This window comes from Bemisia tabaci, chromosome 1, assembly GCF_918797505.1.
Source record: "Bemisia tabaci chromosome 1, PGI_BMITA_v3".
Classification (NCBI taxonomy): Eukaryota; Metazoa; Arthropoda; class Insecta; order Hemiptera; family Aleyrodidae; genus Bemisia; species Bemisia tabaci.
The window spans coordinates 15142262-15155835 of record NC_092793.1 but is presented as its reverse complement, the minus strand read 5'-3'; the positions used below and the strand labels follow the sequence as shown (position 1 = coordinate 15155835).

General features: G+C 41.7%; 1 protein-coding gene across 1 annotated transcript; it reads left to right on the top strand.

The window, feature by feature from the left end:
- Positions 1–8550: 8550 nt before the first annotated feature.
- LOC109040266 (uncharacterized) lies at positions 8551–13339 on the top strand. The gene is made up of 2 exons (XM_019056145.2): positions 8551–8778; positions 11517–13339. Exon 2 carries the CDS (start codon positions 11796–11798, stop codon positions 13287–13289), a length of 1494 nt encoding a protein of 497 aa, XP_018911690.2. The 5' UTR covers positions 8551–8778; positions 11517–11795; the 3' UTR covers positions 13290–13339.
- The last annotated feature ends 235 nt before the right edge of the window (positions 13340–13574 follow it).

Below are 13574 nucleotides of genomic sequence, written 5' to 3'. Positions count from 1 at the left end.
CGGTAATGCACCGATGATGAAATTTGATCCGGAGCAACCGTGAAAGGATGAAGGATGAAGGATGAAGGACAAAGCTGAAGATTGGTTGAACAGTATTTGCACGCATTAGTAGGCGTTGTTCATATGCCATTGAAAATATCTGAATTTCATCCTCTCATTAAGTTTCTCGGAGTGCGCATTGAACCTGTAATAGAATTCCAAAATCAATTTTTAAATAATAGATGCTTCATGTTTATTATAAAATCAGTTTTTTCAACTTCCTGCTTGCCAGAAAACCAAAATTAATTTAGGCGCAGGTAAAATCGACCTTTGAAAAAAAGTTTCTGGGTTTTTGACGACTGGAAGCATTGAATTAACAATTATGAAGTGTGAAAGTTCTAAACCTGTAAGCGCCATCAAGAGCGTTGCTAAGATTGTGCATTATGTTCCTCAGTGTAAAAAAGCTTAGAGGCTTCAAAATGGCACTAAGCGCGAGAAATACCAGAGCATCTAGAAACCTGAAAAAATTTTTTAGTATCAGGAAATATTGAAAAAACGCCGTAGATCTGAATTTACCTCACAGTCAGTTTTCCTTCATTTTACAGGATAGGCAACCCGAGCTCCCACGTGGCCGAATAGTGGTATCACTCTCGGATGCCGAGAACTAATTCCGTAGGCCAGAGAGGTCAAATTTCGACGAGAAAAATGTATTTCCGAAATATGGTGAATTAACCTCTAAACAACTTATATCGCGCTCTTTCTTCACAAAACAGATTTCAGATTTTGTTCGAGGTGTGACGACAACCTCAAAATCAAAAACGGGTTTAATTTAAAATGTTAATGGGACTTTCTAAGCTTAGAAGCTTTCGCAACAATCAGACTTATGGTCGTCTTCCGAGCCCTTTAAGAAAGTCTTTACGGCTCTTTTATAGCCGCCCTTAATTTTTAATTCCCCGTATTCTTTGGCGATAGTGCGGGGGCGGGGATGTTCGGGATTCCCTCGACCGCGGTGTTAATCCACGCGTGACTAAAAACAATAACAATTAAGTTGCTTTTATGTCAGCCGAGAACTTTCTCGAGAGGACTTTTATTAATTTGAAACAAAGCGAGCTCAAATATTGAAATTTTAATCGGAGGGTGAATGAGAAAAAGGGAACCGAGCTGATTTGTTTCGATAACCGCGTAAGAACCATGCGATCCGCCCAGAGTTACGTATTTCCACGTGGGATTCTACGAACTTTGCCGAGCTCTGCAGGGAGTAAGTTAGGAGCGCCTGAGCGGGAAAAGTTGGCACATTCATCGGAGAAAAAGTATTGAATTGTGAGAGTGGACTCGATGCAGGAGTGAACGAGTTTTTAGTCACAGTTAATTCGCTTCTCGATCACTTCGGAGGATGTTCGGAACACGATCATTCGCTGGTTTTCCTCCGATTCGAGCTTCTCTCCCAATTATTTGTCCGCTTCTTGCGCGGACGACTCTGGACGGTTTTTATTGTATCCTCAGTTTCTTTTCTGTCCCCTCGGTCCCTCCTCCTCCCGCATCGCGTTACGTCGCCATTCGTGGTGTGACGTCCGCATCCGCATCTGTAGATCATAAGGTAAAAGGCAAAGAGGTTGTAAGGTAAAAGGCAGAGAGGTTGTAAGGTAAATGACAGCAAAGTGGCAAGGTTAAATCGACCTACCTTGTAAAGAGCCTTCCCTGTAAGGGCGTAAAGCACTCTTTCGGCATTTTCGACCCCCCCCCCCCGCTTTTGTGACTTAGGTCCCTATTCTTTAACACGTAAAAACAAAATGGCGTAACGCTCTCCTTGACCCCCCTCCACCCCTAAAACGTCTAGTGATTTAGGGACGGCCCCTTATGTGGCACGACACTGCGATTTTTTAACACCCCTAAGTCCGAGTCCACCCCTAGGTCCAAGTCCAAGCAACTAGCGCAAAAAGCTGGCTAACACCTGCGTGGGGCGCCAAAGGTATATGCGCGCCAACTGTGGGGGCGCTAAAATGTCTCACTTTATCATGTAAACAATTTCTCAGAGATTCTGATGTTTATTCCTCTTCTTCTTCATCATTTTCTGCCTTTTTTCTCATTCTTCCTCTTTTTTGTCTTATTCTTCCATTCCCTTCCTCCTTCCTGTTCCTCTCTTTCCTCATTTTTTTTAATTTTCCTCCTCTTCTTGTTCATCCTTCTGTTCTTCCTGTTCCTCTACTGCATCTTTTTCTGCTTCATCTATTTCTTAATCTATTCCGCCTCCCCGGTCTCTGTTCTCTGGTCTCTGGTCACTGTTACCGTAGTTGGTAATACTTCATGCTCACGATTGACTTTGTCTACGCCCTTCTAACACTCCAACGCTGTGCCAAAATGGCTCTCAACCCCCCCCCCCCCCCCCGCCCCCCGCCCCTCATACACTGAATAACTCAGACCCAGATCAACATAGAAAAATCTCAAAAAATGGGGGGGGGGGGGTTGTGTAGAATTTGTTGAGAAAATGATCCTCGATTAGGCCCAGCAAGAGGGTAAAAAAGCTTACCCGGAAACATTTTTCCAAGCACTGCTTTATTATCAACATCGCTAAGGACGATTAACGACAAACGTTTCGAAACCCCTGAGAAGTGCATACAAACTGTGGCAACACCCCTCAAAAATGAAACGGGGGTACATGCAAGGCCATGCTTCGCTTGATCTTTCACCCTTCCTTTTCGCTTCCCAACCCCCTCCCCTCCTCCCTCCGTTTATCTTAAATTGCAGTTTAACGATCTTCTCGGGATGATATCAAGCGCGAGGTGAAGATTGTCCCGACTTCTGCTTGATCGAACCTACCGAGAGGGCAACTTCCACCCCCGGAAAAGGTCCCGTAAGTAATTTAACTCCTAGCTTTTGATGTAAGCCTTCCCGCAATCAAGAAATTACAATGTGACCTCCGGATTATGGCGGCTTTGAACGTCTTCGTGAAATTAGTCGTAAATGCACGTATTAAAGAGCAGGCAGCACGCTGTTCACTGAAAAAAAAATCGAATTCGCGTTTTAATGATCAGAGACGTGGCGTGCTTTGCGATGTATCGATTGTTATGCCATTTATACCTATGGAAAAGGATCGATAAACACGGTGTCCGCAGCGAACACCTTAATAATCGATTTTATACCATAGGTTTAAATGGCATAACAATCGATACATCGCAATTCAAGCCACGCCACTGTTAATGATTCGGGCTGTCTTCCGAAACCGAATTCTGTTTGACATAATGTTGATTTTCGACTTCAAAAAATAGCGTTATTGAAGTGAATCTTAGACAAACCTTGGCGAGAAATGCATCCCCGCATCATGGGCACCGCCGCTGTGTTTTGAATTTTGATCATGTTTGATTTCATTTCTTTCCAGAAAATTCCATGATGCACTAAAATATTTGTAGCTAGTAGTTTCTTCTTCCAAATAAGATCAAAAGAGCTGGAATTATAACGCTCTCTAAAATATTTATGTCACTGCGCTTTAATGTTAATAATTGCAAGCCTTTAATATTATAGAAATAGAGCTTGTTTTTTACTTTGCACATGCTATAGATATACTGCTCAGGGCAAGATTAAGGGGATGACCACATGGGCCGCGGCCCATGAGGGCAAATCTAGGGGGCGGCAAATTTTGCAATTTTTTTAAATGTTGGTATAAAAAAAATTACAAACGAGAAAAGGCAACAAAATCTCTCATTTCCTGAGAGTATCGTAATTTCTAATTTTGTCGTCTTTCAGTGATACAAGAGACAGCACCTTTAGTTAGTCGAGTTAAGAAAGAAACCAAACACGCAATTTGGACTGGAACGGCGCGACTTACAGAGAAATGATGACGAGGACTTGAGATGAAAAGGAGAATCTCTCGGCGCGGCGGTCGGCATGTAACACATATTAGCGCCTACAAGACTGCACGAATACTTCACGCATTGCATGAAACACAGTGCGGTCACTGCAGTCAGCGTGAAACGCATAGCGCCTACAAGAATGCATGAATACTTCACGCATTGCGCCAAAGACAGTGCGTTCAGCGTGAAACGCTTAGCGCCTACAAGACTGTCGGAATACCTCACGCATTGCGCCAAACACGGTGCAGTCTGCGCGGCGCGGCCTCGGAAGTTAAAATCATTAAACTACATTTATGTTTGTTCTTTCATAATTTTTTCGCTCATTTCTTATGAATGGAAGGCCTTGTCCACACAGAGATAGGTTTACGGAACTTAACTTTCGCGCAAAGTTCCGTGAACTTTTGCTAGTAGTGTTGACAGGGCTTTCCCAAAAAATGTGTCCAACACAAGTGAACGCATCTTCTGCATCCTTCCCCCGCTGGCACGTTCACTTGATGGTTTTTATTGATGTTTCAAAACGAAAGAGAAGGGGGCGGCAAAATACAGGCGGCCCATGAGCGGCAAGTAGGTAAATCCTGCCCTGATACTGCTTGCTGCTAAAATTATTTAATTTCAGTGATAATTATACCTATCATAATACTAAAATAATCGCCTATCTCGGAATCAGATTTCAGCTACGAGACGAGCTGGATTTTTCAGCAGCTACTGTTGAAGATATACCTCAACTTCTGAGGATAGCTTTTCCCGAGAGAGAAAATGTAAGCTCTACCATAAGCAAATTCATTAACCTACATCTCAATAGTGGCAAATTTCCCCTCGCAAATTGCATTCTCACCAGTCTTGTACATTTTTGACAGGGAATTTCACAGATTTTTCATGAAACTATCATAAAAATTGTGAACAAAAATTGCACAGGTTCACACATGTGAAACATTCAATTGTTTGAGTCGATTTTGCCACCTTGGAATGAAGTTACGTTCCTTCTCCTCGGAGACGACGAATTGGGTTACATTTTGCAATAAAGAACCACTATTACTGGCCCATTTTAGAAACAACATGCATGCCATTGGTTTCCCTATGCAGATATGTGCTTTTATGAGAGAGCCAGAGATAGTGGTTCCCTTTTGCAAAATGTAATCCAATTAGCGTGTTAGGTTCAAATTTAATGTGAATTTCTCACAAAAATTCAGTTTCAATCAAAATTCGCTGATCATGACGTCATCTAGTCTTTTTGAGTCTCAGAGCCTCGTTGGGTCCCGGTTGTATGTAAAAATTTACAGAAGATGTTCTACTTGGGTGAAAAGTGGAGAGCGGATGCAATCGCAAACCTCCCCCGTGATCTTCCATCTCTTTGAATTCCCTCACTTATCGTGATTTAATTAATTCTGGGAGTCAACTGAACGGAACAAAGCTTGAGGGGGGGGGGGGCAGGATGAGGGGACGAGGGGGAGGCTGAGATGAAGTCCTCGCAAACTGAAACAAACTCGCCATTGGAGGGCACGGACGCATCAACCACTAAATTATGAATTTACAACTCTGATATTCTGAACTTGACGAGAAGCATCTTGGACGAGAATAATAGTGACGACCTCCTCAAATCGGCAAAGCTCACTCCACTCGTTTCAGCAGGCTGATCATTGATATTGATAGACAAAGCTATAGACAAAGCAGACAAATGGAGATTGGAGCGATCCTACTAGTGGAAATAGGTGGGTTCAATCGACAAGATGAGTAGGTAATAGACTAACTATAATAGACGTAATCATCTTCCTTCATTTTTGCATATTTTTAAGGGTACGTTTTTTCCTTGCACTGGTAAAAAAAACCTCTTGGTTCAAGAGTGCAGTTTCTTGTCGCCGGATTTAAGAGTCTGGACTCTTGTTTCAATGCAAAATCCGCTTGAATCAATGCGAAATCCGCTTGAAACAAGAGTTTAAGACTCTTAAATCCGGATACAAGAAACTGCTCTCTTAAGTCAATGCGATGCGGCTTTGGTCCAAGAGGTTTTTACTTTCTCGCTCCCATAGGGTAGAGAGGAAGTATTGTCATCCTCCAAAAAAAAAAAAAAAAAAAAAGTTGAAATTTCATCATTTCTAGACGTTTTAAGGTCCCAGGAGTAAAAATAACCATACTTGAAAAAATGTGTGTCCGTCCGTGTGGCGTCCCCCAAATCTGTCTACAGCGATATCTCAGAATCTATCTGTTCGATTTCATTCAAAATTGGCACAGGACACCATATCTATGGTCTCCTTATGCACGTCCAACGATTTTGAGGTACGCTAAAATTTGGGGGGGCTACGCTCAATTGTCCATTTTTAGCAAAATCACACGGAAAGCTCATTTTGAAAGACTGTAAATTTTGAAAAATGTCTTTAATTCTTTAACAATGGGCATCAAGCACATCACCTGGGTCATTAATTTAAGTTCCAAAAAGATCTTTGGACTAAACTCAAAATTCAAGAGATACGAGGCCCAAAAGTAGGGCACTTTGCTCCGCGAAACAGCTCATTTTCAAGGGCTGTAAATTTGAAAAAAAATAAAAAAAAATGCCTTCAATTCTTCGAAAGTTGGCATAAGAGCACCACCTGGTTCATTAATTTAAGTTCCTACGAGGTCTTTGGACTAAACTAAAAATTGAAGGGTTACGCGTCATATAGCGAGGAGAGCACTTCGGTCACACGGAGAGCTCATGGACTGTAGATTTTGAAAAACTGCCTTTAATTCTTTGAAAGTTGGCTCAAAAGCACCATCTGAGTCATTAATTTAAGTTCCTAAAGGATTCATGGACTAATCTCATAATTGCAGAGGGGCCGATAGGAAACGCTCAATTCTCTGATAAATGAGTCGGAGCGCTTCTAGATAATAGCAGCAAACGCTTTGAGTCAGGTGAAACCTAGGAATTCAAATGCATTATATAATGCATCATATACTATTTCCAAAATTACTCCGTAGGTAATCACAAAGCAAAATTAGACAACTAATTAGATACATACTCACATTACAAAGGTACTATGAATCATCAAGCTAACGCCAAGAACTGACACTTAGATCTTTATTAAAAACTAATATGTTTGTTGTTAATGAATTTAGAATCCCGGCAGATTCCATCTTTTGCGGTTCCTTTTTACGAGGTACTAAGCACAAATATAATGTAATAATTCGGCACAAATATGACTGATTTAATGCTTGTTAATGAATGAGGTTATAATTGTTATAACGTGACGTTTGTTGACTTGTCTCTGGTTGACGTTTGTCGATGGCGCTCTCTATTGTTTTCGCTTTGAGTTACGGGGATACGCGGTAAGGAGATGGCGCTCCTGGCGGGGTGTCGTGAACCTTCCAGCAGGTAGATTCGCCCGCCAAATTTAAAATTTGGGAGATGCTAAGCGAAAACCGTTTAGTTTTAAGACTATTTGAACATCGAATAGTCATTCTACCCATTCAAGTAGATATTTGATGGCTTTTGACCGTGCTTAAGGAGAGATTATAATATAAAATCGTATCTGAAGTATGATGTCAATGAATCTAATGGATCCTAATGAATCGTAGAAAAGCTAAGATTTTTACGGATCGCCATATTTGACAGGAGACTTAGTTAATCAATTACATATTTAATTGAAGATGCCTCATAAAATCAACAAGTCGAGTCCGAATATATGAATTCACCACATATCGCGAAGACATTTACAATGAAGTTCAATGGTTTGAATAAAAATTTCATAACTATTATCCTGTGATCAAAATTCCAATCAAACTTTATGATTTTGTAAAATTGGCAGTATTTTTCTAAATATTCCAGTAAAAGTGTCTATGCCGGCGCGAAGCGCCGGCTCGAGCGAGAAAGTCCCGTGCGGTCCCCGCACCAATCCGCTAAGCGGATGGGGGGGCGAAGCCCCCCAAATGCCGGCGCGTAGCGCCGGTACGCGGCGCGAAGCGCCGCGCATAAATTGGCCGGAGGCCAATTTTTTTTTACCAGTGTGCCTTGCCTTGCTTTTGCACTGCACCATGTTTGCATATATTTCAATTTATTAGTATTTTAAAACTTGATTACTTTTATCGCGTTTGGAATGGTAACGGCTGAACGAGTGAACTCCGCCGGCAGTGGAATGATTCACATGCGCTGGATTTGTACTTATCTTCAAAAATACTGCTGCTTGCCCAAGAAAAGAGGGATAGCGGGAGTCGGGTCGGTTAGGGTCTATGTATGTTTCCGGCAAGGAGTCCAAATATTTCTTCACTTTCTACAAATTTATCATGATAATCTTGTAAATTTTATTGACAATTGGCAGCACAACCCGACGACCGACTAGGGGTGTATTATTGAAAATAATTTAATTCGTCTAGGAGTTTAAATTTCGAAAACCTCTGCCGTCAGAGAATTTACCAATTCCTAGTAGGGTCAGTCAAGGAGTTCAAATCTCCCCGGTCGGAAATTAAATGGAAGAATTTGCTTCTTTCAAAATCAGGCTGATAAAGTAACGTGCACAGTCAATGCATTCTGTGAGTTTTGGTTCAAAAATTTTGTTCCGTAGGGAAAACCTATAAAAACAGGATATGCCTGGAACATTTTAGTCCTACGATGAACAAATACTGCTGCATCCTTCCGATCATTGCATTCACATTCAGTAATCTGAGGGAGAACAATAAAATATCCTTAAACATAACATGTTTATCGATAAACACGACTATCAAAATTCCTGGGGCGATATCGCGTTTCCTGCCACACGGCCTTCGGAGATCATCTCGCTCAGTTGTTGTCATGACGTGTCTCGTTTGTCTCGTGTGCTCGACGCTAAACATCTCGAAGTTCGTTTCAAAGTTTAAATTAATGAGTTGATTTTCCCTGATTTGTGTTCATTCGAATCAGACTCCACAACCTATCGGCTTCAACACTAAGTAATTTTGTGAAAACCGTACATAACTTTTATTAGTAAATATTTGTGAAATTCAGGTACGTCAACTTATTGTCAACTCACCCTGCGGACCGATTATTGTTGTCTGGCGGACACAGCTTAAACGGCGGAGCGTTATTGGTCGGCTATGTCTTATCGCTGCTTTGTCGTGCCTTTGTCAGGTGGAATAGACGCCATACTGTCGGGAACTCAAAAGGTGCCTTTAGCTTGTCGTGAATTCGACCCGACAAAGGCACGACAAGGCAGCGATAAGACATAGCCGACCAATCACGATCCACCGTTCAACCTATATCCGCTCAATAAGCACAAAATTTTAATAATCGGCCCGCAGAATGGATAATCCCGAACTCTTACTTGACAGAGAGAGTTGTAATCCAGAATGGAGAAAACGTCAAAAAGTCTTGGAACAAGTTTATTGAAGAATGAATCAGAGAGTAGGAGCTTGGATTTTTGATTAGTTATGCTCAGGCAACGAACCGTATCATCATATGCGTGTATAATGGAGCTATGAAAGAGAGTTGTATTCATGGTGAAAACAATTTAAAGATTTTGATAAAAACACCGGTAAAGTCTGAAAACCCGCTTAAAGATTATAATAATACCACTCGTAAAGTCTGAAATTTCCACCTTACCTCACATAATAGCTATAGTGTATAAAATTTGCGTATCTTTGAGTTTTCCGCCACATGAAGATGTTATTAATATTTAGGTACATCGTCGCCTCGGTTTGATAACGCCGCGTAGAACTCAAAATAGCCGCAATCATGTAACGTATGGTTTTTCATTTGAAAAACAGAGGAGACATCGTCTTTCTTCTTACCGTGCTTCGACTGTGATTTTAAAACTAAAAGAATTAATTGTAGACAGGGCCGGATCTACCTACTTGCCGCCCATGGGCTGCCTTTATTTTGCCGCCTCCTTCTCATTCGTATTGAAACATCAATAAAAACCATCAAGTAAACGTGCCAGCGGGGGAGGGGTGCATAAGACGCGTTTACTCGTGTTGAACACATGTTTTGGGAATGCCCTGTCAACGCTACTAGCAAAAGTTAAGTTTCGTAAACCTATCTCTGTGTGGACAAGGCCTTTCATTCATAAGAAATGAACAAAAAAATTATGAAAGAACAAACATGAGTGTGGTTTAATGATTTTAACTTCCGCCGCCGCGCCGCGCAGACCGCACCGTATTTGGCGCAATGCGTGAATTATTCACGCAGTCTCGTAGGCGCCATGTGTTTTGCGCTGACCGCACTGTGTTTGATGCAATGCGTGAAGTATTCGTGCAGTCTTGTAGGCGCTAATATGTATTACATGCCGATCGCCGCGCCGAGGGCTTCTCCTTTTTATCTCAAGTCCTCGTCATCATTGCTCTCTGCGCCGCGCCGTTCCAGGCCAAATTGCTTGTTTGTCTCTTAACTCGACTACAGAAAGGTGCTGTCTCTTTTATCACTGAAAGACGACAAAATTAAAAATTACTATTCTCTCAGAAAATGAGAGATTTTGTCGCCTTTTCTTGTTTGTAATTTTTTTTCTAATTCCGACATTTTTTTATACCTACATTTAAAAAAATTGCAAAATTTGCCGCCCTCTCGATTTGCCGCCATGGGCCGCGGCCCATGTGGCCACCCCCTTAATCCGGCCCTGATTTTAGATGTTTGCCCATTTTATTAGAGTATTGAAGTCATCTGTTGTTCGTAATTTTGGGTTTTACGCGGGACTACCAAAGTATGGTATATTCTAACCACTCTAGACTCTACTCATATGCGTGTCAAATTACAATGGACCACTAGACAAGGTACGAATTTAAGCAATCTGATACATGTTTCTTAACCAGAATTTCACGTAGAACACGATTCACACTACGAAAATTACCAAAATCAACTTCTAGCGAAGATATTAACGTTTTTATTTCGCACTGATTACGAGGAATTTGAACTGCCCGCTCACAAGAAACTCAAAGCTCTACGTGAGTCAAATCGCGTACTACAACGGTTTCAGCAAGCTTCTCAATCGAGCAATGTTCATTATCCACCATGTGTTGTTCAAACTATTGGTAATTTGCTATAGCTGAGCCAAAGTGTCAAGATTGAAGTTGAAGATTTTTACATCGCAGAGACTGTCATGATAAACATTTAGCGCGCGATGTGAATCACGTAGAGCATTGAGTTTTCATGAGCGGGTGGTTTGAATTCACGCATCAAGAATCATTAAATATCTTCGTCAGGAGTTGATTTTGGTAATTTTCGTTGTGCGTATCGTGTTCTACGTAAAATTTTGGTTGAGAAACATGTATCAGAATGCTGAAATTCGTACCTTGTCTAGTGGTCCATTCTACAATACATTGAGTCTTTACAAACTATGAGATTAAAATTTCCAAATTTTCTGTGCAAATTGTGATCCACAGAGTTAATTTCAGGCTTGTTTCATGAAAAACTCTCTGATTGATAATGTTCCTGTAAAGTGGCAATTCTAAAATTAATAGATACTAAAGAAACGAAAATTCATTTTGCAAATTATTATTATTTATTCATGGCTATATTCTCCGAAGGTTCTTCTTCACATTTTTACGCATAATTTATGACGATGCACGACAGGCACAATAATCGCATCGAACATTAAAATACCTATACTCTGTAAATTTGAACTGTGCTATTTATTTTTTGGGGCTTGGGGGTGCGGGAATCAGCATTTGTCCTTATTACATCTGATTACAATGCAACCTTTTTTTTTAATGTTCCGCAGTTTCGTTTCTTCTAAAATTTCTTTTGTTTTGTAGGCACTCGAGGACTTGCATCTTTCACCCAAATCAAATGATCAAACTCAACTACGTATCAATTTTGGCGCGTAGCCGAAACTAATTCAGCCGATGGTAAGATGCTTGAACGTTTTTTTGGTCAAAATGCGCGGAAGAAGTTCGTTGATCATCGAAGTTAAGCATCTTCAAACGGAATCTCATATTGTTTGAAGTGCCCTAAAAAAGATCGCCAGTCGAGTCCAGCGCTGCTCGGACTCCAAGACAATAAGAGAGGCCGGTAGAATTCGGTCCCATAGTCCCATGGCTTTCGGAACACTAGTGATGGCGGTTGGATTTTTATTGATGGGCTATCGAGAAGCCTGCGACATAGTGGTAACGGTGGATTCGAACCACATAACCATGCTATGCCACGATTCCCATTGCTCTCCTGACTCGTCACCCTTCGTTGTGAATAAAGGCTCCGAAATCTGTATAGAAGATGATCACGGGAAGCGAGTGTCTTTGGTGGTCTCTGATTTTGTTTGGGTGACAAAATACGAGCTGGTTTACTACACATCAGAATATAATGTTACTTTTTTCTATGCATGCGAATGTTGTGAAGATCACGAGCATTGCGAGCATGATTGCAACGTACAAGCGGATGCAAAACTACAGGCTGCTCACTCAGTCAGCGCAAACCACTATGAATGTCTCTGGAATGAATTCCAAAACGGAACTGTGAGTTGTGGTATGTTCAAGCAGGTGACCAAAAGCGGGCCTTTGTACGAAGTGCTACATAAAACAGAGCAAAAAGGCTGGATTAAATTTACCGCCAGAGAGTCCAGCAGCTCGCGCGAGACAAAATTCATCGTAGGGGAATCCGTTTACGATCTAGATTTGTCGAATTTCAATATTCGAAGCAACGACATAATTTCGATCACTGTACATAACGTATCGTCAGAGGCAATGCCCTTGCAATCTCTGCTACGACATAACGCCGAACTGTACTACGCCAACAGTTCGCAGTTCGATGAACCGAAGGAGGGTTTCTTCGGTGACATTCAGATCGCCCTGAACACGAATGAGGAGAAGCATTTTGACTTGAGTGCCCTGGGCGATTGTGAGTATTTGGAAAGCTGCTATCGTAACTGCAGTGTGCCTCAGCCGAGCATGATCGGTGCCTTCTTGAGACGCAAGAATGAGTTCGAACAGCCACGTGCCGTCATCAAGAACACGAGTCCTTCCGTGGTCGAGGTTCTCGAAACACACAAGAGCAGCTCTGCGACCATCCAGTTGGGGAGCTGGGGTGGAAGTTTAGAGCAGAAACGAGGCAAGTGCAACGTTGAGTATTTCGGTAGTTACGGCTGCATGGATTGTGGCGACAGCGCGTCTATAGTTTTCAATGCCTCTAACGTGGAGACGCCTGGATTCGTTCCTTTTCGGTCGAACTGCAGTTTCCAGAGGAACACGGTAATCTGCTCGTCAGAGCCCACGGAGCTCGTTATGAAGGAAAGTGCCACGGTTTGTAACATTAGAATGTTCACGCTGAACAAAGAGTTCACCGTTAGTGTCAGGTACTCAACACTTGGCCGCATAGTCAAACCGAGAGAAAAGGAACAAAAGTGTACGATGATGTTCCGAAGTTACGGAGCAGCTTTTGGGCACTTAGTGACGAGCAAGATTTTCGTGGTGACTTTCATCGGCATAATCCTTATTTTGTCGATTTGCAGCTTCCTGTATGTTGTACTTGCATCCGTTCGTAAACGTAAAGCGTTCTACAATGTCGAAAATGAAGAGGAGTTGGTTCGAATGTGATGACTTCGATTGTTTGTTCAAAATAAACGTTCATAAAGATGGCCGAAAAAGTCGCCTTGTCTTATTTTCCTTCAACATTTATCCAACGGTAAAAACTGACGCGATAGTTTCGAAAAGGCAAAATTAGTTTCTTGTTCTTTGAATCTTTAGGGAGCCTAGATTTCTTGATCATTTTAATATTATAACCAGACAGGGCCGGATTAGCACTCAGAGGCCCGCATATTTACGAATTGCATATTCTCTAAACTGAAGGCAGTTCACGTTTCACCAAAACGAAAGGTCATT

Bases quoted from the DNA above. Each gene is read 5' to 3' on its own strand.
- LOC109040266 (XM_019056145.2), top strand. From the start codon at position 11,796: ATGGCTTTCGGAACACTAGTGATGGCGGTTGGATTTTTATTGATGGGC.